Raw genomic sequence first — 25,509 nt, 5'->3', positions numbered from 1 at the left:
TAAGGCAAGGGGTTTGTCCGGATTTGTTGGTAATTCATTTAGGTGAAAATGATTTAGTGGTGCTTTCAGGTATTGGTTTGATCAAGACGATGAAGGTGGACTTACTCCGTATTAAAGAGAGGTGGTCAGGAACTCACATTGTTTGGACAAGTTTGGTGCCTAGGAGGGTCTGGAGCGGTGCTCATTCTTTTAAAGGTATTGAGAAACAGAGGCGGAAAGTGAACAGAGAGATGAAAAAATGTTGTAAGTCACATGGGTTTTCTATATTGAGCCATGATAACATTCTGGGTTCAGAGGTGGCTTTGTTCAGACAGGATGGGGTCCATCTTTCTTTCTTAGGTAATGAGCTTTATTTACTGGATTTGCGTATGGTTATTGCGGATTTATTGGGGTTGAAGCCCTGGGATAGATAGTAGGGCTGGGTGGGGCAGGAAAACGCCTACCGGGTTTTCCTGTGTGGCGGGGGGTTTGGGCCAAGAAGCAGTTCGGGTGGGGAAGGGAATCGACATAAAGATGACTGGACAGGGATTTACAGGCAAGGGTATTTTAGAAGGGATGGGTAAAGGGTAGGTCAGGTCAAGGTGTTTGGGTTAAGGGGTAGTTGTGGAATGGGTATTAGAGGGAGGGGGAGGGGATAGGAGGTAATTTATGTATTAGTGTGGTTCAAGTAGTTTTGTGAGGCTTTTTGCCAAGGTTATTTGTTTGCCAGACCTGTTCTATTAAAGCAGCCTTTTATCCCTCAATGACGAGTGTTGTGGTCTGTTCATGGTTATGCCTGATGGGGGCTTGGGGGGAGTAGAGGGCTTGCCCGGTCTCCCCCCGGGCTTGTCGGGCATCCGTGGTACAGTCCACGGCCCGAGTTTATGGGGATTGGTGGTAGGGCAGGATAAGGCGGGCATTGGGCAGGGGTATAAATGGCAGGGGCTGGGTGTGGGCGGCCTCTTTGGCCGTCGTCACACCCAGTAGGCGTGTTGTGCTCGTGCCCTCCCGCCCTCCCAGGATTTTATTTATTTTGGTTTTGTTTTGTTGTTTTTTTTTTTTTTTGGGGGGGGGGGTTTATGTAATACCTTAGGCTTTGTGGCATTGGTGTTGTCATAGGTTATTCTTTAAGAGGGCAGGTCTGCGCTTAGTAATGCATGATGGTTGTTCTTGTGGGGGGAGGTTGGGTTGGCTGCCGCTGATAGTCAGGTCTGGCTGCGGGGGGTTTGGGCCAAGAAGCAGTTCGGGTGGGGAAGGGAATCGACATAAAGATGACTGGACAAGGATTTACAGGCAAGGGTATTTTAGAAGGGATGGGTAAAGGGTAGGTAAGGCAAGGTGTTTGGGTTAAGGGGTAGTTGTGGAATGGGTATTAGAGGTAGGGGGAGGGGATAGGAGGTAATGTATGTATTAGTGAGGTTCAAGTAGTTTTGTGAGGCTTTTTGCCAAGGTTATTTGTTTGCCAGACCTGTTCTATTAAAGCGGCCTTTTATCCCTCAATGACGAGTGTTGTGGTCTGTTCATGGTTATGCCCGACTGAAACCGCAGGGCCAAGACATGCAGCCCCAGGTCGGGACTGCGCTGCCTTACTTGCCCAACACAAGTAAGCGCAAAGTCAGATAGAGGGGTGTGGGAGGGGGTGTTATTATTATTCTGGATGGAAACACCCCCTTTGCGTGCATGCATGCAGCAGCATGAAATCCGTGCTCTGCAACACAACACTGCTTAATATCTCCCATGCCTCCAGTGGGAATCCCCTGTAATTTTGCATTTTCCCACTTTGGTTTTTAAATTAAAGTTTGCTCTTTTCTTCTAATGGTGTAATAATATCACAGAAGGGTTGGAACGAGTGCTCTTAAGTCGTGGAAAATGTAATAATTTATTCTAATGCAGAAATGGATTAGGAGTGTGGTGATTTATTTAGATTTAATCTATTTTAAGGTTTCATGGAATTGTATGTGTTTTATTAATCTCTCCTTATTGCAAATATGACCACGATCCAGGCCAACTTAATATCCTTATTGCACTATGGCTGTTTGAGCACTTGATATGATTGGGTGAACTTTCTAGTTTATTTCGCTCGTTACTCCTCCGTGGCTATCTTTTGTCTTTTTTTGGGAAACTGTGTTAGCCAGCCAGCAACTCTGACGGTGGGGTGGTGAAAGTGGTATTCTATTGTAATTAGCATGGCAGATTTAAATTGGGATGCTAAATGGCAACATTTTCATTTTTGGCTGCAGATGGAGGAAGAAGGTAAATGAAAGTGCTTTTGTTCGATGCAGGACCACTGGAATTATGTAGCGGGAAAAGACCAAATTATGAGGCAGAGTCTACTAATTTATGTGGCAAGAGTAGTCCAGTTATTAATTTACAGGGACAATAGCTCTAACTCAAGCAAATGCGCGACCCATTGCATTGCAAATGCTTGTTTTCTTTATAGCAGGTGTACCCACTGTATTACCACTCCCTCTCCACCCCCTGCTGTGGCGTTTTCACCACCAGCAAAATATGCTCTGGCAGAAAAAACATGTCATGAAGGATGCATACTGGCCCATCTCGTTCAAAAAGTATCTCTACAGATAGCAGGCCAGGGAAGGGTGTTAAATCCCGCTATATTAGATTTAGAGGCTAGTGCCAGATATATGGGCATAAACTATGCTGTACAAAATCACATACCCACTATCTGAATGTCTGCCCATTAACCTTGCAGTTCATGCTGTGCAAGGTTTGCTCTAGATGTCAGAACCTATGGCCATGCATGCTGGTCATTTAACTTTGAACAGGCTAAATGGGCACTCTAGGAAGGCTGTCTTTCATCTGATATCTCATACAGTAACATAACAGACAACAAATCAGCATCTGAGTTTACATCGAATATACAGAAAGAGCATTTCAGATGGCTTTCCAACCAAAGCAGTGGTGTGCTGTCCATTTCCCCATGCCCTCTCGAAGCTCTTGAGACACCTCTTAGCTTGCAAATAAACTCCTTGAGTCTAGCGTGCCAGTCCATGACCTCTCTCAAGCTCCCCCCTCTCAAACCAGCCAACTCCTCCCCACTACATAGCAATGCTATCCTAGGGAAGGGATCTGTAGTGTCCCCAAGCACTGTAGAAATCTCGGAAAACACCTGGGTTGCTGCACACCGGCAGCGGTTACATGTCAGTGCAGCCAGCTTATTAGCCTGTCATAAACATTGAGGTGTAGGTCATGTGTAGAAAACTGAGCTGAATGAATTGGAGTCTGGAAGGGATCACCAACATTCTAGGTAACATGAATGTGTCCCTCCAACCGGCTCATCAAGGTGGCCCACTAGGGGATAGAACTAGGGGAAATGTTACCTAAGGGTCTATATATGCAGGAGATACCTCCTCTGTATATGTGGCCCTTGAATAGTGCCTCTAGAGGTTTGGGTTATGGTACAGATTCCAGGAGTGTGTGGTGAGGGTGGAGTGCATATTGCAACTATAGATAGCTGTAAAATTGAGATGTGTGTAAGGAGTATTTGTTTTGGAGTTCACTAAAAAAGACTGTAGGGGAGGCTCCCACCATAAGTCATCCATCTTGGTGATCCTGATGAGGTCCGACGTTCTGAACACTTGTAGTTGAGCAGTATGATGTAGTCAATTACCTGTCCATAGGGAGGTTTTCTGGTTCCAGCACATACACTTTAGGGCTGAGCACAAGGGCAAAGACCTGATGTCAGGTAAGGAACAGGGGCCTCATCGCATCAACTTTGGAGACGAGCTGTGTTGAAGAAAAGAGAACACTTTGCTTTGTTTCTACTAGTTTCTATTGGTTGGGAGTTACTCCACACACTACAAGGTACTTTACTTCCCAGTCGCCACTTCCAGGAAAGATTTTGTGGTCTTTGAATTTTGGCAATTGGTGAGTTTGGGCCAACATAGGAGACGCATGTGTGGTGGAGTAGTTAGGGCGGATTTACAACTCCACATTCTGAGGGACCGTGTGCTGCTCAGAAACCATGCACACAAGTTTACTCAAGCTGCAGAAGCTCCAGAATGTAGTGTGGGTACAGATCATCACACACAGTGTATCAGCCATTTTGGATGGGGCAGAAACTACGCATGCATGTTTCTCCATGCAACAACGCCTCCTCAAAGGGTCTATATCATTGCATACAATGCAGCGGATATTTTGGATTGGCCCATTTTGGACTGACCTTCATTGCTCTGCTCAGCAGTGCGACAATCATCCGAGTTGCACTGTTAACTCCCAACGTTATGTGGATATATGCACATTACGTGGATATATACACGATCCAGCAGTCAGTCACTGGCCTCTTCAGGAGCCGACATAGTGGGCCCTTCAGCATTAGATGTGCATAACGTATATCGATAACCTGCAGTTGTCTGGTATTTTAAGTCAGTTATATCTATTTTTTGGAGAATTTTGTATGATTTCACTTGAACCTTAAAGTCATGTGTGCCTCACAAACATATTCTGTAGCTCCACCACAACCATTTTTAGCACCCCCTGATAAACCTTCTATTAAATGGCCTGAAATGAAGGAATTATTTTTAAACAATAAACAGACAATTGAAGACGAGGACATGTCACAAAAATAAAAGATTATTTTGTATTCTTTGGGTCTACAGGGCCTAAATGTGTACAATGCCATGGAGACTAAAAAACAACATTTCTGCGGAGACCGATGTTTTCCTATATGTTTGGTTCCAGGAGGATTTGGATTCTTATTACTCAACATCAGTTTGTTTAGCAATTGATGGATATAGTTTTCAACAGGAAACAAAACAAGTTTGAGTCAATTGAAAAATATGTTTCAGCCCTTAAGAAACTTGCCTTATCATGCAGATTTGGTGTTTTGCATGATGAACTAATCAGAGACCAAATAATAATGCCTGTGAATAACAAACATATTCAAGAAAGGTTGCGGTGAGTCTCCACTTAATGATGTAATTTTTGTTGTAAACAAAAAACTGAGATTTCTAATACGTTTGCTAAGGCAGCTCAAGCCAGTTCAAAGGATGACCAAAAAGATACTGTTTGTAGAGTAAAACAGAGACCGAAAAAGGGAATGTAGGGTCAAAACGAGAACAAAATGGGTACTTCTGAATTTCATGTTATAGATGTGGCAACAAGGATCCTTTACCTTACACTAAAAAGTGTCTGGCCCGTGACAAAAAATGTGCTGAATGTGGTGTCTAGTCTAGTAAGAATGTTGGTGTGTTAAAGGAGAATCTGATTTGGAGTTGGAATCTAATATCTCCGGATAAGAAAGCAACGTGTGAAACAATGATTGCCTGTTGGGGTTAAGGAGGCAATGGGTGTTGAGCGCATAAACATCCTTACGAAGCAGTAGCAAAACAAACCTGTACGTGATAGTACGTTGGGTGGTGTGGCGATCCTTATAGTGGTGGATTCAGGTTTCCCCTACACAATAGTTGACAAGAATGCATGGAAGAAAAAATTTGTAGGAGTACTTGGACAATACTTATCGCCCTCAGACATATTTCCAGAAAGCTTCACTGGAGAAAACACTCCGATGTTAGGGTACAGAAAAGTAGGTTCTGATTTTAAAGGAAGGAAAACCATGGGAAAACTGTACATGACAGAAGAAGGTCCTTCACTGTTAGGGTGGATTGATAAGAGGGCTTTGGGTATAATTCTGGATGAAGTCAAGAACAAGTGCTAGTTTTAGGGAATAGTGAACGTAATGGTATTGTATTGAAAGAGGCCCTGCTGGAAGCTTTTTCTGGAAAGATTGCATCATTAGTAGGGTATTCCCATAAAATAGTTTTGATGGAAAATGCAGTTCCTAAGGGGCATAAAACCAGAACAGTCCCTTGGATTTTGAGAGATGAGGTCAAACAAGACATTTAAAAACTACTGAAAGGGGGCATCATTGAGGAGGTGTTTGCTGCTGAATGGATTGTATCATTAGTTGTTGCAAGGCGAGCTAATGGGAAATTATTTCTGTGTTTTGATCTCAGGGATTTAAACAGTATCATAGTGGTTGAGTAATTTCCCCTTCCTAAGATCAATGAGATGTTGGCATTGACCAAAGGTATGAAATGGTTTTCATCCATAGACTTGTCTTCTGCCTTTCATTGGGTGAATCTACAAGAGGCCAGTAACAGTTTAACGACTTTTATGACACCCCTGGGTTGTTAATGTTATGTACACATGCAGTTTGGCATTGATTCTATGGTGGCAGTTTTTGAAAGTTGATCTCAAAATGTTTTAAGGATATGGTTGGAACAATATTTTTTTCAGGATTACATCTTCGTCATGGGGGAGAGCAAGGAACAGGATGATTTTAGTTTTTTAGTTTTGAAAATGTGTTGAAAAACATTGTGTCAGTGGTCTACCAGCCAAAATTTCTAAATGTAAGATCAGTGAACAACCTTTAGATTATCTAGGACATGAAGTGACTGCAGAGGGGATTAAACACAAGAAGGCATTTTTGAATGCTGTCTACCAACAAAGACGGAGTGGCATCTTTTTTTTTATGGTTGGTATAGTTATATGGTAAATTTGTTCAGAATTCTACAGAAAAAAATAATGTGTGTTAACTTTTGAAAAACAAAGCATAATTTAATCCAATGAAATGCAGATTGACTTTGAAAGCATTAAGGAAAACATTTGCATGGCAAATAATTTGATGGGTTTGATCACAAACTCAATTGCATTTTGACTACTGGCACAAGTTGCAAAGATTTTAATGCTGTGTTGAGTCAAAAAGATGTTAAAGGAAATTTATTTACTGTAGCTTTTGCATCTAGAGCTTTATCCAGAGGTGAACTGGACCCACACCCTCAGATCCACCAGAATCTCCTTACAGGTGACCTACAGAACAACCTAACCACTTTCAACAACTGGATTGCAGACTGCACCAACACCTAGGTTCCCCTCAAAAGGCAAACAAGAACTCAAGCATGCTGGTAAATGGAATAATTAAGAGACTTCAAACGCTACTGCAAACAACTAGAAAGAAGATGGAGAGCCAGGCGAGAACACCTCTAGAGACGCATACAACTCACTCAAAAGACACCATGCCCAGATCAAAAAAGCAATGAAAGCCACCCTTGTGCTAAGACTAGAATCCTGCTTCAACTCAAGCAATCAACTTTTCAAGATCGTCAGATTTCACCACTTCAATGGCAGCCACCAACACCACTACTCTCTCACCTCTGTGACCACCTCTCTGACTTCTTCCACAACAAAATACTCAAGAGCTACACCAATTTTGCATCCAAACCCACTGCAGAAGACGACATCATGCAACCTACCACCACCACCAGGAGTGCCCCCCATCCAATAAACTGGAGCCCACTCACCACAGCAGACCACTGAAATTATGCAGACCATCCATGCAGGGTCCCCCACAGACCCTGCCCTCACTACAAGTACATCTGGGCAGGAACACTGATCAGCCCCAACCTCATCAGCATCATCAACTTCTCCATCCTGAGGGGAACCGTCCCAGATAGCTGGAAACAGGCAGAAGTAACAGCTCTCCTGAAGAAACTTTCGGCAAAACCTCAAGAACTCAGCAACTACTGAGCCATCTCACTCATTTCTTTCCCATCCAAAGAACTGGAAGAAGTGAACAACAGGTAAGTCCCTGCCCATCTAGAACAGCACCACCTACTGAACTCCCCCCAGTCAGCAACCAAAACACAGAAACAGCCCTCCTAGCAGCAAGAGATAGCATCTGGCCCTTCATAGTCAGAGGTGAGGCCACCGATCTCATCCTGTTCGACCTCTGGGCTGCCTTCGACACCATATCCAATGGCATCCTCCTCGCTAGACTCCAGGACTTAGAAATTCAAGGTCACGTCCTGAGATGTATTGCCCCCATCTCTCCAACAGACCTCAACGAATAGACACCTCATTACACTCTTGAACACAAGAAGCTCATCTGCAGAGTCCCCCAGGATTCCTCCCTCAGCCCAACCATGTTCAACGTGCACAGGGCACCCCTCGCCCGCATCATAAGAACTCACAGTATCAACACTGTCTCCTAAGGCAACAATACTCAACTCATCCTCTCCCTCACTAACATAAACAACAACACCAGGACTAACTTCACCTCCTGCATGACCAATGGGCCAACTGGATGAAAGAGAACTGCCTTAAATTGAACAAAGACAAAACAGAGATCCTGATCTCTGGAAATAGGAGCCCCTCCATAGACTCCTCTATATGGTCCTTCCAACTTGGCCCCACGCTCACTCCCACGGACCACACATGAAACCTGGGCATTATCCTAGATGACAAACTCACGATGAATAAACAGGTCAATGCTGTGACCGCATCATTTTGCCTCATTCTCAGAATGTTTCACAAGATTTTCAAATGGTTACCCACACACCCAAAACACACTGTCACCCAGGCTCTCATAACCAACAGGCTCAGCTATGGCAATGTGCTCTACGCCAGCTTCGCCAACCAGCTCACACAAAGACTCATGACCATCCAAAAGACCGCTACCAGACTCATCCTAAATGATCCCAGAAGCACTGACATCCCTACCTCACTGAACTATATTGGCTACCCATCGAGAAACTATGCCAATTCAAGCTGCTCATCCATGCCTAAAAAGCCCACCACAACACTGGACCAGCATACTTCACCAACTGACTTCAACGCTACCAGACGTCCAGACAATTACACTCTATCTCTTACACCCTTGCATGGGTCCCTTGCATCTTCAGAAGCAAGTCAGGAGGGTGTGCCTTCTCCTAAAACGCCACCCAGAATTGGAGTGAACTTTTTCAACACATCAGGACAGCTTCTTCACTTCTAAACTTCCTCAAGAAACTGAAGACCTGGCTGTTCAACTAGGAGCTCTGCCTGGCCTAGTTACCTGCACCAGTGCCTGGATACCCTCACGGGTGATAAGCTGCACCATACAAATCGACATATTATCACCAACTGAAGAACCATACATGATTTTTGAAAAAGAAACCCATGCAATTGTGTGAATTTCATTAATTTTGTATGGGGTTTTGATGTTGAAGCGAAATGAGGCCACAAGCTTCTCCAGAAGGTGCTATTGACTGAAGGTTTATTTGCCGCCACCCCTAGTATTGGAAGAATGTCCTTAAGAGTATTAGAATATAGATACAAATTGTGTAATCTCTCTGTAGTCAACAATAAAGTAGCTGATTGTTTGGGCTGGTTACCCTTCCCTCTGGAAGAAGTTCCTAACGACTCTTGGGAGGATATAAGAATGGTGTGGGCTGGTGGTGAGAGGATGAACACTATTACTGGACAAAAATAGAAGAGTGCAAGCTTGAATCATTCTGTTCTAGAAAATATAAAGAAATTTGTGATGGAAGGTTGGATGGAGAAGAAACATCTTGTGGAAAATTATGGGAATTTTTGGGAAGTACGCAATGAGTTATCTTTATGAATTAAAATGTCATAAGAGGTGTGAGAGTCATTCCCCATAAAGACCTGAGGAGTAAAATTGTACAAATCTGTCATGAGGGGGCATTTAGGTATTGTTAAGAGCAATAAAAGAATTAAGGAGCGTTATTGGTGGCCGGTAATAGATTTAGACACTGAGAGAATTGTTAGACAATGTGATTTGTGTGTTAATGCGGAGAAGTCACAGGTGTTGTTAAATCCGCACTTTTGCTCTGTACAAAGTCCTGAAATGGCATTGACAAATTACTGGTGTGGGCATTATGGGCCCATAAGTGAAGAAAATGGTGAAGTGGGTTTTATTTTAGTGGCAATTGATTATTTTTCTAAATGGCTGGAGGTTGGGTTTGTAAATTGTGCTAACACTAAAAATGTGATTAAATTATTGGATGACATTTTTCAGACAAAAGGATTGACAAAACAAATCGTCACTGATAATGGGGTACAGTTTAAGAGTGGAAGAATGGAAACTTTTCTGACATAATGGTACTGAACAACATTTCACTTTGACATTCCTAGTAGAAATGGCGAAGTGGAAAGGTTTAACAGTGTTAAAGAACTGTTGTATATGGCAAAAATAAGAAATTGGACTAAATAGTCAGTGTCAAGATGGATATAGTCCATTTACCATCATGAGGGGAAGAGCAACTTTTATAAAAGACAATCAGAGCTGGATAGTGAAATTGATATTACAGCAGTGATCTCCTGAAGTGGTGAAGAATAATATTTTTAAAATGCAGTAAGTTTACAAAGAGTATTGGGACAAGAAGTGTGGAGCCAACACCTTTCAGTTAAGGAAGAGAGATGTGGTGCAAGTTAAGTTATTGAAGGGTAAAAGTAAATTTCTGGATCCTATGCAAATTACTGAGAAATTCCGGAATTCTAAAAGGTTGAGTGATGGGCGAGTGTCGCATGCGAGTCATTTTTTGAAGTGTAAAATGGTGTTAAGGGTGAATGCAAGTGGAGAGGAAAGGCTTTGGGTGGCTTGATAAAAAAGGTGTGGAGTTTGGAGATAGTGTGTTAAATGGAGAAAGTAATAGTGTGGTCATTAGTGAGGAAATTATTAGAGATGCATGTAGTAAGGAGAAATATAATACTAGGTCGGGCGGGTAATCAAGTGTCCTGCATGCTTTCAAGATTATATTATTTGATTCCATGGTATTTCTTTTACTAAAATTTTCCTTAGCTATATATTTGATTTTCTTATTAATTATAGGAGAGTTCTGTAAGTGTTAATGTTTTGTGTAAACTGTTGTATATTTATTTGATAATATTAAAGAAAAATGTGTTTATCTTTGAGTTTCCATCTTGTATGGTGGCATAGAATGTACGTAGGCCATATGGAATGCGTAATGTGTTCAGTTGCATCTTGGAGGTCGGCTGAAAAGTCGTGTTGGCCTTTCTTCAAGGCAAAACTGTAAAAAAATAAAAAAAATAAAGATTTAGACTTACTTACCTTCGTTTTGTGGAAGTTCAACTCAACACCTGAGTAAGAAGAATGGCCTTCTAGCCTCTCCTGTTTTTAAACAGATCTGAGAGGCCCCTGGAATCGGGCGTTTTCCCATCCACATGGAGCACGGATGTCACATGTGTACATTATGTATGTAGAGGATGCATCTGGAGCATTTTTGGCACATGGCTACAGCCACACTGGGAGCCATTTTATATCTGCTGTTTTCTAGTGGTACCTAAGATGGAAATTTGGAGGGAGGGACCGAGCAGCAGATGTAAATTGCAGGGCTCTCCCAAGAACATTCTAGGAATGATTTGTAGTTGATCAAACTAAGGTGTGTGAGAGAAAGAAGACAGAGGGCCCTTAAAAGTGAGGCAGTTCCCCTCTGCTCTTTCTTTGTCCATAGTTCTGTGGAAGGGCTACCACCCACAGTTAAGAATTAGTTAAGTGAGCCTCCCTTGTCTTCTGCCCTAGTTGTGCATTGAGGTATGTTTCTGCTGGGCTCCTGCAGATATAGATTCTTTATGTGTTCGGCCTGTGCGTTCCATATTCTCATTCTTAGTTATTTTGAGTGAGGGGTCACTTGAATAAGATACATTGAGGGGCAGAGGCTCCAGGTCCTGTAACTGAGGCGCTTAGTTTAGGAACATCTGAACCTAATCTTAAGGAGTGCCTCCTAATTTGGCAGACTCTTACATGGGTTTCTCCTGAAAGGAGACTCCTACTTCCAACCCATCATCCCCATGACAACCTGAGAGAAAGACTGTGGCTGGGCCAGTCCAAGAATTAGAAGAAGCAAAACACAAGAACTGTCAGAAAGAAATCTCAGAGGCCGAACATCAGAATCCACAAACACTGTCTGCAACGTAGATGGGAAAAATAATTCCAGTCAGTGTGCCAACATTTTTTCCTGATTCTGGATTCTCCACATCAGTGGTGACTGAACAACTCTGAGCTCAAGGGTGAGGTAACTACCACTAACTCCCCTAGTCTGGTCTAGACCAGTAACCTGAAAAAATTCTACCAGTCTTCTAGGAAGGAGAAACCTTAATGACATCTAAGAAGTGGCCGTGAAGTTGTATAATGTAGATGCTGCTCTTGAGGAGAGAAGCTGCAAAGAAGCAGAGTTGGGACGAATTAAAACCACCACTGGGACACAGGGGAGACCAGCACCACTGTGCCAATGTTGAGGTTTGAAGGCTGTGAACTGGTCACAAGGTGTAGGCATCTGGAGCGACGTCTGAGTGTGTTGTGAAATTCAACAGAGTGAAGGTTTCATTGCAGCTATCTAGCACCCAGAAGCAACCGGACGCTAAAGAAATGTCAATTACAGTCTGCCATTGTATTACCAAAAAGTGTACAAGTACAGAGAGAAGATCAGCACCAACATAGGAGAATGCAACAGCAACAAGTGTGGGCACCTCGCTTGTTTCAGTGTAGCCTCTTTAACGACCTTTCAACATTTAATTAATGAATATTTACAAGAGTTCTCTGATCTATTTTTAGTTGTCAACTTCACTTATGTTCTTAAATGTTCTTCTGTGTAGAATATATCATATATGTACAGGGGATCCTCCAGAAACTGTAAGAAAACTGTATTTAACTAAAACTCAAAATATTAGTTTTATATGTTACCAATTGTAGGAAATACACTTTTGGACATGGTACCAGATCCTTTTCTCTGTTATTCTCTGTTACACACTGCTGGTGTTTTGACTCTGCACATTGAGAAATCACATACTGGTTTCTCAGTTCATGTGTTTCTTTTATAGTGTATAAGTGGATTGTATTCAACTTCTTAGCCACAAGCATGCAACCTGCATGTTCTTTGCAAGAGAGAGTTGCCAGTAGGCTGGTTTCCTTTACACTACCTTATGAGGGTCTGCAGAAGAGAATGGGAGCGGGCTGCCACTTTCCTAAGAGGCCCAGCTGGATATAAGAAGGGATCGTCTTTCGCCGACTCTTCAAAGGAACTGGCAGGGCTGGAATTTGAGAGGGGAAATTTTCATCCTGTCCTACACCGGAGCCTAGGATCAGCGGTTACTAAACTAGTTTACGTGAGACCAGTCTAGGTATTCAATGAGTGGGAATCAATGTAAATGGGCTGAAATGATGGCAGCCCTGTATTTGAACATTATTAATGTTAATGTTCAAAGAGCTTGAACAGACCACAGAGATAGCCAGGCCCTCATAAAGGAGAGAATGTCATACAATGTAACTGTGGGAAATTACAATAGGGCATTCCTCCACCACCTCTGCTAGGTGCCATATCTGGTGGCGTTTCAGTGAGAAACACTGGATTGGACTGGATACAGGCTTGCTGCTGCTACCTGTTGTTTGCTTGAGAGCTTCAGAACCACAAAGAGCCTCTGAAGTAGGGGTGAAGATTGGATGGGGCTGGATAGCTACCGTAACCAGGCTGGAACAAAGCCGGAAGTCAGAAGAGGCAGATAGACCTATGTAGGTTTGCGGATCGACTGTGCTGTAGTGTGGGCAGGAGTGTGACCTACCCAACCAAAATTTGTATGTTTTAGTCTACAAAACGTTCAGTGTCAAAAATGGTCCCTCAGTCGGCTCAACCAGATGACAATCAAAGAGCCCCCAAGGACTTTTCTTTTGAAGTAGATCAGTTGTAATTGGTCTGGTACTGGACTTGGTGGAGATCAATTTTGGAACTGGAAAGTGACTGACAAAGCTAGCATACACTCATGGGGAACTAGTATCCAGAAATAGGACTGGGCTAGGAGCTGAGAAGGAGTGGGGGGGGGGATAATGTCAAATCATGCCACTTATGCAGAATTGGAAAGACCAAAGAGGCTCTCTTTTGTGGAGACGCCAGCCAGAGATACCTCTTTAGGAAATCTATTAAGTTTACAAGCTGTGATATGTGCCTGCCTGCAAGACTAGAGACTCTCATTTAGCCCTTCCAGTCTGGCTGAAGACTAGAGGCAGCTGGTAGTCATGCTGTGTTACTAGAGGGAGAAGATGCCTCCAGTGGACACTTATGAGTACTGTGCCTTTCACTGACCATGCAGAATGGAGATGCAATGTAAGATGGGACTGTCTCTTTAAGAAGCTATAACTCTTGAGTGATTGATCCAATCTTTGTTACTTTGGACTTATTTCAATCTTGAAATACTTTATGATTTTACTAAAACGGTCTGGGACCTATAATGAGTGGTTTCTGGATGCACGTGTGGTGGGGTACTGGTAACCCTTAAAACACATTTTTGCAAGCTGCACTCCGCCTCGGTTCTGGGCTACTAAGGGGTAGATGAGGCTGCCATAAAGAAACAGTGTTCGCCTAACTAGGAGCTTGCTTTGCACAGTAGTGGTAGAATTTGCCCTACTAGGCAACCTGGCTTCATACACTAATATTGAATTTTTAGGGTATATGCTGCGTAACAGAATAATTATTAATATTATGAAGATTTATAGCATGCAATTGCGACCTTAATGGTATACTTGAGCTAGCCTTCTAGAAGAGGAGAAACCTGATGGACAATCTGAACAATCTGAAGATCAACCCTCAGAAATATAGCATATTTATTCTTCATTAGCCTAAAGCTGTCTCTGTCGAGGGGTACAGAGTTCACTGGTTTTGCCAGTTTCTAGCAGTGTTTATACCAGATTTCTCAGTAGAACTCACTCCATTTGCACACTTAACCATTCCTCGGGTCATTTTGGCACTCAAGCATCTTCTGTTACTCTAAAAGTGCTTTCAGTACTGCTCCTATATTCCAACATTCTTCACCTGCATAAACATATGCGGTTGAAACTAACTCATCCATTGGGCATCTTGGACACAATTCGGTCGCAGTGATATTCCCAAATGAAAGGCATACACTAGGCACATTATTATTCTAGGTACATTTTATGTCAGAGTGTAATTTTATTGTCCCACAGAAGAAACTCTTAGCTTTATATTCTGTTTTCTGAGATTAATGCAACTGCACTCATGAAACCTGACAAAGTAGAGTAGTAAGTAACCACAACATGTTGATGGCAACTACTACTATGTGTCTGAGCACTTAAGAAGCTTGTGGGTATGTATTCTTTGCTTCCTGTATATTTGTGGTACTGTACTGGCCTGGTACACAAAACGGTAAGACCAAACCCTTTTTAGGGTTGAGTGCAAAGTGCTCTGTCCTTGGTGTAATCTCTCTATGGGCTTTTAACCACGCCCATCTGTTTGGTTGGTTCGTGGGCTTGCCTTTTACAATTTGCTTCATTTCATTAGTGAAAGGCATGCCTTTTCCAGTGTTTAGCCCTCCTCGAGCGCACAGCCCAACTACTGAAAACATGCGAGGCTACATGTTTTCCGTATGGTTTCTGGACTAATTTTATCTTTATTTCGCAGGCAGCGCAATCTCAGTGGGCAGTAGTCGCGCGCTTTGCATGACATCTACCCTGTTACATGGCTAATTGCATTTTTGCCGGTTACATGGCTAGTTGCACTTTTGCCGATACATTCACTGTGAGCGATGTTCTGTTTCCTTTTGTGTGTCTCCGTCACGCTTCATGGTGGCCATGGGCTCGCTTATGTGAAACAGTTTTACTTTTCAGTTTATGTCCGGTTAGGAGTTTAAAACGCGAATAGCTCTAACTCGAGCAAACGCGAGACCCGTTGCATTGCAAATGCTTGTTTGTTTAGCCAGTACCTAACCTCTCTAATGAAAGGTTCGTTAGCATGCGGGTGAAACCAGCTGCATTGTTGACCCTCCTTCAGGACTAAGCTATTCAACAATTGGAAAAGAAGGCCATTCCACTGGATATCATCATCACAGTGATAGTATATACAAGTATTTCTAACGCGAATGCTTGTTGCTAAAGCTTCATGTGCTGCCGCGACTCAAAGCTTGCCATTCGTTAAGGAGAGCACAAAACATTGCCACTATTCCAACTCCATTAATAAAGACAGACACTGAGAACTTCTTTTGGCAGCATGGCCTTTGTGCACAGGCCAAATAATAAATGGTCCCTTCTCCAGACCTTTTAACTCATTTTCTCACTGCCCCTTATTTCTCCTCAGCTTTGTGTAGTCTCAGCCTTTCCAGCCAGGGAGACCGGATGAGATCATGAGCTTTATAATGCAGTTTTGGCGGAACCCCATGAGTGCGATGCCTGCCAGTTCCTCCTCATGCACACCTCCCTGGAAGCAAAAGCCGCTGAGTGGGTGGAGTTGTGTGATGGAGACCTCCGCCTATGTGTACAATGTCCCTTCCCGAATCGGGCGGTGGAGATCTGCGAATCTACACTTTGAAGTAAATGTTCACTCATAAACAATGAATAGCCACAAATAGTACATTTGCTACAAAGTGTAGATTTACTCACGTGTTAATAAAGTGGCACTTCCTCTTTTCGTCACACAATCTGGACAACGTATAGACAACACAACAATGACTCAAATATTTATAGCCAAAAACATGCAGTCACTCCAACAATTTATCCAGCGGTTTACAGAATTGAACCACTAATTACCAGGTGATCACATTTACATAACTTACCACTGATACAATAACACACCTAACAACACAATACCAGTTACCCTCAAGATGATTTAACGAAAACACTATCACAAAAACAATGGTTCGAAACTCACACAGATTTAGTGCGTTTGCCAATGCTTGTTGAAACAGAAACCTCTGAATAGCTTCGACACCGCACACTTAGCATCACATGCACAAGGGCATCCTATAATCTAATAAAAGTTACATTTGTGTATGGGAGAAACTGAGGGATTATTGTACAGTATTAGCTATGATCAATTCTTTCGGTTCTTTCCTTCACTGATACTCGCGTACTTTCAGATTTGCACAGAGGGAATTTATCTGCAGGGAGAGGCGATACCGGTTCCTCATCAGTCCAGAACAGGAACAAAACGCATTGTTAATTCTACCGGACCCTGGTGACTTCAGCAAATGATGTCCTAAATAGCAGTGCGTCAATTCATGCAAATGTGCAAACTGCGCGTTTCTGATCAAGTTAACAAGCAACCACAGTTGTTACCTTTGTGTAGTGATGGATCAGAGCAGCACTTGTCATTTTTCCTCTGTAGTAGCAGGGTGTGACCACCAGCACGGCATCCGCTCCTGCACTAGCCATGCTGACCGTCATCTCGATGGTGGCTTGCGTAGCTTGATATTTTCGGAACACAGATCAAGAAAAATAAACGTTACTTTTGAATCTTTCTAGCTCAAAATATTTGCACGTCTCACAACCTCTGTCAATGGACTATCATCAATCAAGCAGGGGAGTGCTGCCCATGATAACAAAAACGTTTTGAGCATTTCTTCCAGAATAGGATGATCCTGGCAGATTGGCGATGGGGAATCTCCCAAACCTCAAAGATAGACTAGGCCTTGCAAGGAGGAATACTACATGAAGGTTGACATGTACACCAGGTGCCATAAAGAGAGTATCCTCCACCTTGCACTGCAGTCAATGTATCCCTGTAGATACACCATTCACTCAGCACTCGAACTGCAAGATGTCTAACATAACACCACATTTCACGTGTCTGTACAGGAAAGTAGTCAAGGGCTTGGCTATGTGGCACAGACAGCTGTTCTCCAGGGGCACTGAAATGCAGGCCTGGCCGCACACTAGAATCTGAAATTCCACCAACAGTCAGTCTCCACACAGCCTGGTGAAGAAGCAGTAGCCACTTTCTTCTGTGCATGTGTGACTCCTGGGTGGACCGTGAGACAAGAAGAGGCATGCCCTGTGATGATGAAATAACAAATACAGGTAGAGCACCCCATAGGGTCCATTGAGGGGAACATGGAGTCATCCAGAAAGTTGAGAATAGGGATAAATGGGACAACTGTATGCATAGTGCAAGGAGGAGTATCCGCCCAACATCCCAGAAGGAATAGCTTCTATTTGGGATATCGGGCAGGCAAATGCGCTTACTCTGTGCTCGTAAACTTACAGCCACTCAGCATAGTACGTGTAAAGATGACATGAAAATGTGAGGCCTCAGGAATCACTTGGTTGTTGCTTTATGGGTTTTTCTTTTTTTTGCTAGAAGGTGAACAGAATCCGAGTAACAGCCAGATATGTCAGGAGTCGCTGGAGTCAATGCCAAGACTATCCTTTCCTCTGTTACATGTAGGATTGTGAACTACAAGCCAGGCTTTTTGTTGAGTTCCAATTAGAACTTGGATTGGTTTAGTGATCAGAATGGATCTAGAGAGGAGGTAGAGCTCAGTTGAAGGTTTAGCTCTGCAATCTGTGGGTGGTGGTAAGACATGGCTCTGCATGCAGTGTGACATATATAAAGGGTTTTGGTTTAGGAATCTCTCGACAGCCAAAGAGTGAGATTCGCAGGATGCTTAGGCAAATCAGTATGCTTGTTGGTACAACTGTTACTTTTCTACAAAAGTCTCTAATGTTTGCTGGTGTTTGAGCAGGCAGAGCAGTGCACCCTGTGCATCCTATGATGCGGCTGTGCATTCACTGGGGCTTACTTCCCAGAGGCCACGGTATCCTTAGGCCATGAAAGCGTCAAGCTCAGGTCATAGGTGGGTCTCTTGGTTACATGTTAATGGTTGGCAAGAAATATTCCAGAAGTGTAGCAGAGTGAGCTAGACACGCTTCTTTTGTGTCGATGTGAGCTCTGGAATGGATAGGGGCAACTTAAAAAAAAAAAAGTCTGGTTCAACTTCAGGATGGGTCAACACTAAGGGCCTGATTATGAGTTGGGTGGTTAACTGTGAACCATACGTAAAGCCCTGTTTACGCACGAGTTGGAATTATGAGTTGTTAGGCATCCAATAATTATCAGAAGTGTTAAATAACTCAACTTTCCTTCAATTTCGCCAAATCAAATCTTCCAAAATTTGACAAAGGAAAACCATACAATATTTACGGTAGCATGCGGCTTTTGGTGTATTATACACGAAAATCCGCATGTTATCCCTCAATAGGTGGTATTTAGCGCAGTTGATAAATATCGTTACTTATCATGTGTGATAAATACCACCTAAACTCGTAACAAAGGCTTGGCCTGTCATGTGACTCGGGAAAGATTAAGGGCTATCTATTTGTGTTTACAGCATGATTCACTTTTCAGATTTACTAGCTGAGGGCTGAAGGTTGCATTGGTTCCACAGACTGCGTAACAACTCAAGCTGCACAGGAATGATGAAGGCCTGGAAGGCCCCTCGTCAGAGGTTGCTTGTGTTCCTGTTCACGTGGGACTGGGCCTAGCTTTAGGAGACTGGCCATTCCATTTAAAGTAGAGCCAAAACGTATTTGCTTATCACTGACCGAAGTCTGTAATAGCCCAGTAAACAAAACGATTATTTCATGTGGTCTAGAGCAATTACCAATGTTGAAGATTATTTCTATCTCATCTATCCCTCTTCTGTTTTTCACACTGAATCACATTATTGCCACATGTTTTTACAGCAATTGGCTGTTGTTTCGGTCTACAGAACTCTATACAAAAGCTATCAATAACAAGTCAATTTTTGAAGCAAATATTACCTACAAGCACTTGAACCTTCAGTTGAGAGTTGGACACCCGCCCGCACGCAGACGAATACATTCAAACCATGGTATAATGTACTAAATAAACTGCAACCATATCTGCTGAGGAATGTAAACTACATTCGTGCAAAGGTTATGTGAACTGTGGAACAAGCCCTTAAACTTTCTGTGCCCGGGTTAAACTTTCTGTGCCCTTGATCATGTCTTTTCGTAACTGCTGCACATCCCTTGTACAAATTCTGGCTGACCAGTTACAAATAATTTCTGTTGTATCCAGTTGCGTCATATGAACACACATCTCCTACCAAACCAGATTCTGGTATGTGATGAAAGCATCAGAACATTTAGAAAGTTAGACTCAAGACTACCATATGCACTGCGATGCCGCAGTAATGTACACTATAGAAATGGAAAATAGTAATACAGAGTAACAATATATTAAATAAATTACTAATCAACAGTTATGGGAAACATTCCTGCTGATTTCAGTTGCATCTTGAAAGAGGTTATTGGTGTCTTCTGGCATAATTTCGTATCTTTAATTGAACTCGTAGAATTTTATTTTTCTGCTTCCTCTCAAAATCCCATGGCCAAAAAAAAAACACTTGCCGCAACTAGATCCAGCAGACACCATTTGCAAGTGGCCACCAGGAATTTAAACCAGGATGGGTTACCTCTACAAAGTGTGTCTTACATTCACATCCGGAACCAGCCATGAGAAGCTTGTTTTTTGGAACAGCCTGACGGACCCTGTGGACGACCTCTATCCGCTCCTCTCTGGTCAGGTAGGGGTATTCTCCATTGGATCCTTGAACCACAAAGCCTGCAGTGGGTGGAAATGGCATGTCAATCACGATGGCTGCCACCAACAGTCAGGTTATGGTCTAAAGGGAAAACTAGAAGCTCTTCGGAAAGTGGAGCTGAATCTTTCTGAACAACATGTGTAGAAAATATAGAATCAATTTAAATATCTCCGTTTACCAGACTGAATAAAGTTGTTTTTTTTTCTGCAGAGAGGCTTAGCATTCGTTGTAGGACTGACCATTGAATATAAAATTTAACAGCATTCAGTCTAAAGCATAAAAGATCTCACCATTACACTGAAGTGAAACTGTCCTGCACCTCGAGAATGTACTGGAAACAAAAATGGGGTTATAATAAAATGGATGATAAAAGTTATGTAGTGCTCCAGTTTGTAACTCAATCTCATTGCATGTGTATCACCCTTACTCAGTATTTTTGATAACTCGCTCAAATTTAAGCCCTACCATATTTGTACATTTTCTTCTTTTTTAAAAAAAAAACATGTTTATTAGGATAACAGAGAGATACGCTCTCACTCTGACCACGCAGGCTGTATTCAAATACTAGCGGGCAGGGACTTACTAATACAACAGTTCTTCTCCGTGATTCATTACATAATCCAAGTGCTTCCCTCAAACGCACCCTTCTATAACAAAACCAGAATTCACGTATCCCAAAACACATCACACGTTTCTTAAAATTAAACACTAAGCCCATATATTACTCTATTTGCCCTCTCTGTGTGAGGACAAGAGTACAATCTAGACCATTTGGAACTGGAACATCAACCGTGGACATCAAATCAATTCTAAACATCTGTTTTCGAGAATCCACCTTTTTCGGCATGCCCTACTGCTGTCACCCTTCTCTTCTTGCATTGGCTTTTAGGTTGTGCACACTTACAATAGATATCAAGGGGGATGATGGCTGACATAGGATCCTAAAATATACTGCTTCACCCTGCAGGAAGCTTTAATTCTTGCAGTATACAAATTCCAGCCTGAGCACTCAAGTCGCTGCACGAATCAGCAACCAATTTTTGTGAGTATTTAGGTATGAAAGGTGGTTGTCTCCGAGCCTCACGGGACTCCCAAGGATTGTAGCCATCTTGTCCCACAGCCATGCCATGCCACTGATTTTTTCACATTCATGTGCCAACTTGTATACAACTCTCTGTGCTGTGGAAGGGTGATTCTTTCCAAGTATCAAACAGAAATTGTAGCAACTACCACCATCACACAGAACTCAACATACACTTCAAATGTGAGAGGGTGCAGCAGCACTGCTCTGCATAATGTTGTACAAAGGAAAATGGTTGCATAAAGAAAGCGATCAAGACTAATAGATCTTGTGCTTCAGACAAAGTGTCTTTAAGCTGACCCTCTGCAATATAGGTAATTGCATACATTTCTACTTGCTTTGTAAACAGGGTGAGAATATTTTCAGACGAGTCTCTTCTTCAGACTGCAAGTTTTTAATCCTTTGCAGTATTGCCAGGCCTTCTTTATAAGACACAAACAGAGTATTTTAGAGTAATTGATCTGTGCTAGTATGCAGGCTGAGCATCCCACAGCAAGGAGTCCCGGTGGAAGAAAAGGCAGGATCCTTCCGAAAAGACTTAAAGAGCAGAAGCAGGAGGAAGAGACCTTATTTGTTTGTACCTGGAATGAACAATTGTCATGTAAAAGCCCCCCCTAAGGACTTACCACCTTCTACAGCAGGGAGAGGAAGCTCCAGTGATGACAACCAAGTTGTATTTTTGCAGCAGCTCTTTACCTTGCCCACCACCAGAAGCTTGGTTTTGTTTGCGTTCAATGTCAATAAACTGTGTCTCACCCACAGCTGAATCTCCATCAGACTCTCACTCAAACTGTTGACTGACACAGGGAGCAAGCCAATGCAGCTGCATTATGAGTTGAGTGTCTATCAGCAAAGGAGACTCCAAAGCATCCATAAGATCTTATTAAAGCAAATCTAGAGGATTCCAATTGACGGAAACACAATGCAAACACTATACAGAATCGCAAATGTAAAACAACTAATTAAGGGTACGGGCTTCAGGTTCCTCCAGTACTGCAATATATTTTGCAAGAGGCATTATAACAAATAATCATTTTTTCAAGTATTTATGCACAATTTGCTTGCAGGACGTCAACAAAAGCAGGAGAAATTCAATACGATGCCATGTTTTATATTACACGTTTTTAGAGCACACATTTCATTGGTTTCATCTGCACTTTAGCAATGTTTCATAGCAGTACCCACTTGGCTGATAGCTTCACAAGGGAGGAGCCTATACTGCAGGGATGGTTTATGCTCTGAAACCCCTAATAAATGTGTGCTGTCTGATACTGAGAACATAGGTCTTTATTGGGCTAGTGATTACTTCCTCCTTCTGCTGGGTCTTATGAGCAGTTATGTATTCTTACTCTTCATGTACTCCCTTTAACCTGACGGATTACTTATGGTTGTGAATTAGCGCCATGGTACTGGTCTTCCAACTTAGGGCCTGATTTAGATATTGGTAGATGAGTTACTCCATCACAACGTTGTTGGATAACCCATCTGTCGAAATATAAATCCCATTGACTATAATGGGATTTTGATTCCGGCGGATGGGATATCAGTCACCGTTGTGACGGAGTGACCTATCTGCCCGTATCTAAAACAGGCACTAAATGCCAAACTAGGAAGGCATTCGGGAACGAGGGCAGAGCTTTGTGCTAATGCCTTTGCTGTTGGCATATGCAGTGCTTTAAATGGGCCGGTACTCACCAGTACTTAGTGCTGGGACTTTTTTATTTTCTCCTCTAGTACCCTAACTTTTCCTTGGAGAAGGAGAGTACCGGTACTCATAGGGTTCCTGGTTTACACGCAAGTGGTGTTGCTCATAAATTTCTGCGCAGCAGCAGCTACTGCGCATCCTGTATCGGTTTAAACATGCCTTTCAAATGGTGGATCCTGGGCTGAGCGGACACAAGAGCGCCAGAACAGCAGTTCTTGTGTCCAGGAAACAGTGATGTACGTGTGCTGCTGTGGACGTTACGAGGGAAGGGGTGTGGCTGCAGGGCTTCATATTTATTTTACACAGTGGGGGTAGAAAGGTGATTGACCTAATGGGCAGGGGTGTGGGAAGCATTGTTCAGGGCACGGCAGCTTGTTTAGTATGCCCGTTGTTTGCAATTCCTGCAAACCTTCACCCATCAGCGTTTTAAATTCAAGGCATTTGCATGAAACAAAATCCCTGCCCTCTCTACCAATTTCCCTGATTAACCTCAAAGAAAAACTACATAAGAGGCAAAATAAACATTTTTTTTAGCGTTTTACAAGTGGCAACCTCTTGCTTCAGATGGAAAACCAGACCTAAACCAATTGTGATAGGAGGTTCCATAGAAGATGTGACACGTCCATACAGTTCTGGATTTTAGCTGGCAAACCTTTGCATTCTGGGATTTGTAGTTTTCTTTTCTCATTGTATGCAAGAGACCAACAAAATTCCAGCATACAAAACATTTATTATAAAAATCAGGGATGGATTAAAAATGTCACATATCTGGAACTTCCAGCCCCTGTTCACATATTTTGTGGGAGTCCACATACATCATGCATTTAAACAAACATCAATGATGACCATTCTTTTGTCTTTTTATGGTGAATATTGAATCTTTCAGGGCACTCTTTCTGAAGCAGGCTCTATGAAATTTTTGAGATCTGCCACTGTCCGGCTGTGCATGGGTAGGACAAGGTGTGAAAGATGGAAAGTAAAAGTCAAAAGTGTGTGAGTTTGCATGCACGGGTATGCCTGTGAGAATGAAATGTGGAACTTGTTTGTTGGTGTGAAGCTGTATGTGAACCAGAGTATGAAATGGAAGTTTAAGTCGGAGGCACCTTAAGGATTTTGGGGGCAGGGGCCAAACGTATTTAGAGGGGCCCTGTTTGGAACAGCTTTGAATTTATGATCCAGTTTCCGCTCTTTAATGCCCTCCTTGGCCAGGTCACTGACAGTGAACAGGCACACTGGTCCAAATTCTAAATCTGTTGACATCATATATTGTGGGATAGTGATGTGTTTTAAAAAATTTTTTACACAGCATGAGCTCACTAATGCTACTGCAAATAATCTCTGTGACACCCTCCCTTTTCTCATATGTGAGGCCCTGTTTTGATATGAAATAAACTTTTTTTTATCAAGGTTGCATTTAACATAAACACAACATTTGCCTGCAAAATGTCACACATTATCTACATGAAAAATATGTTAAAGGAAAATGCTATTTAAAACAATCTGTTTAAGAATTATTCAAGGTCATCAAGGAAATTCTTTCTCTAGAGCAGAGCTGCCTCTATCTGCCCCTCCCCCATCCTTCGAAAGCCAGAACCCACTTTGCCCATGCCTTAAAACGTTTCTAGTTTAAGTGCATGAATGTGTGTGAAAGTGTGAAAATGAATTTAGACTTTTTTGAGCGTAGCGAGAATGTGTGTAACTCCGCCTCCTTCTTTTCCAAAGAACATTTTATGATGTTTTGTAATTTTGTGAAATTTCCTGAATTTTTTAAAAATCGTGCACTGGCCAAGAGTTGGCAGCAGAAAGTGGGTGGAGTCACAAAGAGCAAAGTCTGAACGTATTTATTTTCTTAAACTCTGACAACAAGACCAATGTGATAATAACTATTTTGGTTTGCCTAACTGATCACAGCAGGTTGCATTTCAAAATATCACCTAGTACAAAGATATTTGTGTATCCAGCAAGTTCCCGGGTACAATGACACTCTAATAACTCTGGTAGTTAATGAACTTGCTGGAAAGATCTATGTGCAAAGGATCAACTCAGCACAAAGTTGCCTGCTGTAAAGCACAGCATGAAACATGCAGATCACAGATTTGTTTCTGCGGGTAGCTCAGTTGGTTACTGTTTTTGTTGCAGAGGTCCTTGTGTTACCTGCAGCTAAAATCCACGGAATATAGCTTAATGATTCTTGATCCTGCATCAAGGAAATGCATGCAAACCGCAAGGCATACTTTGGGTACGTTACTGTTTTTTACCTCAATACACTGTTATTCTAAGATTGCTAGAGAAGGATTACTTTGGTTAATAATAAACACTTATTATATAAGTACTATATACAAATAGCTATTAGTGTAATAACTCAAGGACATATACATCATTCATGCTTACAGTGCTTGCAGATTTCAGGCGTACAAAGCTTAGACTGGTCAAAAACCTAGTCTCACCCTTTGCCCCACCCTTAGCAATACTCTTATGCCCGCCCAAACTCCACCCTAGTCCACCACTCCTTTAGGTGAGTACTTGCACTTATATGTTTTCCATTTAAAGCAATGGGCATATAATGTTCAAGTGTCAG

At 42.4% G+C, this 25,509-nt stretch overlaps 1 protein-coding gene across 1 annotated transcript in view; it reads right to left on the bottom strand.

Moving 5' to 3' along the window:
* The window catches only part of HOGA1 (4-hydroxy-2-oxoglutarate aldolase 1), a 197,077-nt gene that overhangs the window by 113,227 nt on the left and 58,341 nt on the right, over positions 1-25,509 (bottom strand). Inside the window, exons 2-3 of the mRNA XM_069239624.1 lie at positions 20,037-20,165; positions 16,856-16,983 (exon numbers count right to left, since the gene is read on the bottom strand). Of these exons, the coding sequence (XP_069095725.1) occupies positions 16,856-16,983; positions 20,037-20,165 (257 nt within the window). The remainder of the gene's footprint in view (positions 1-16,855; positions 16,984-20,036; positions 20,166-25,509) is intronic.

Source organism: Pleurodeles waltl, chromosome 6 (assembly GCF_031143425.1).
Source record: "Pleurodeles waltl isolate 20211129_DDA chromosome 6, aPleWal1.hap1.20221129, whole genome shotgun sequence".
NCBI lineage: Eukaryota > Metazoa > Chordata > Amphibia > Caudata > Salamandridae > Pleurodeles > Pleurodeles waltl.
This window is presented reverse-complemented; position numbering and strand designations above follow the sequence as displayed.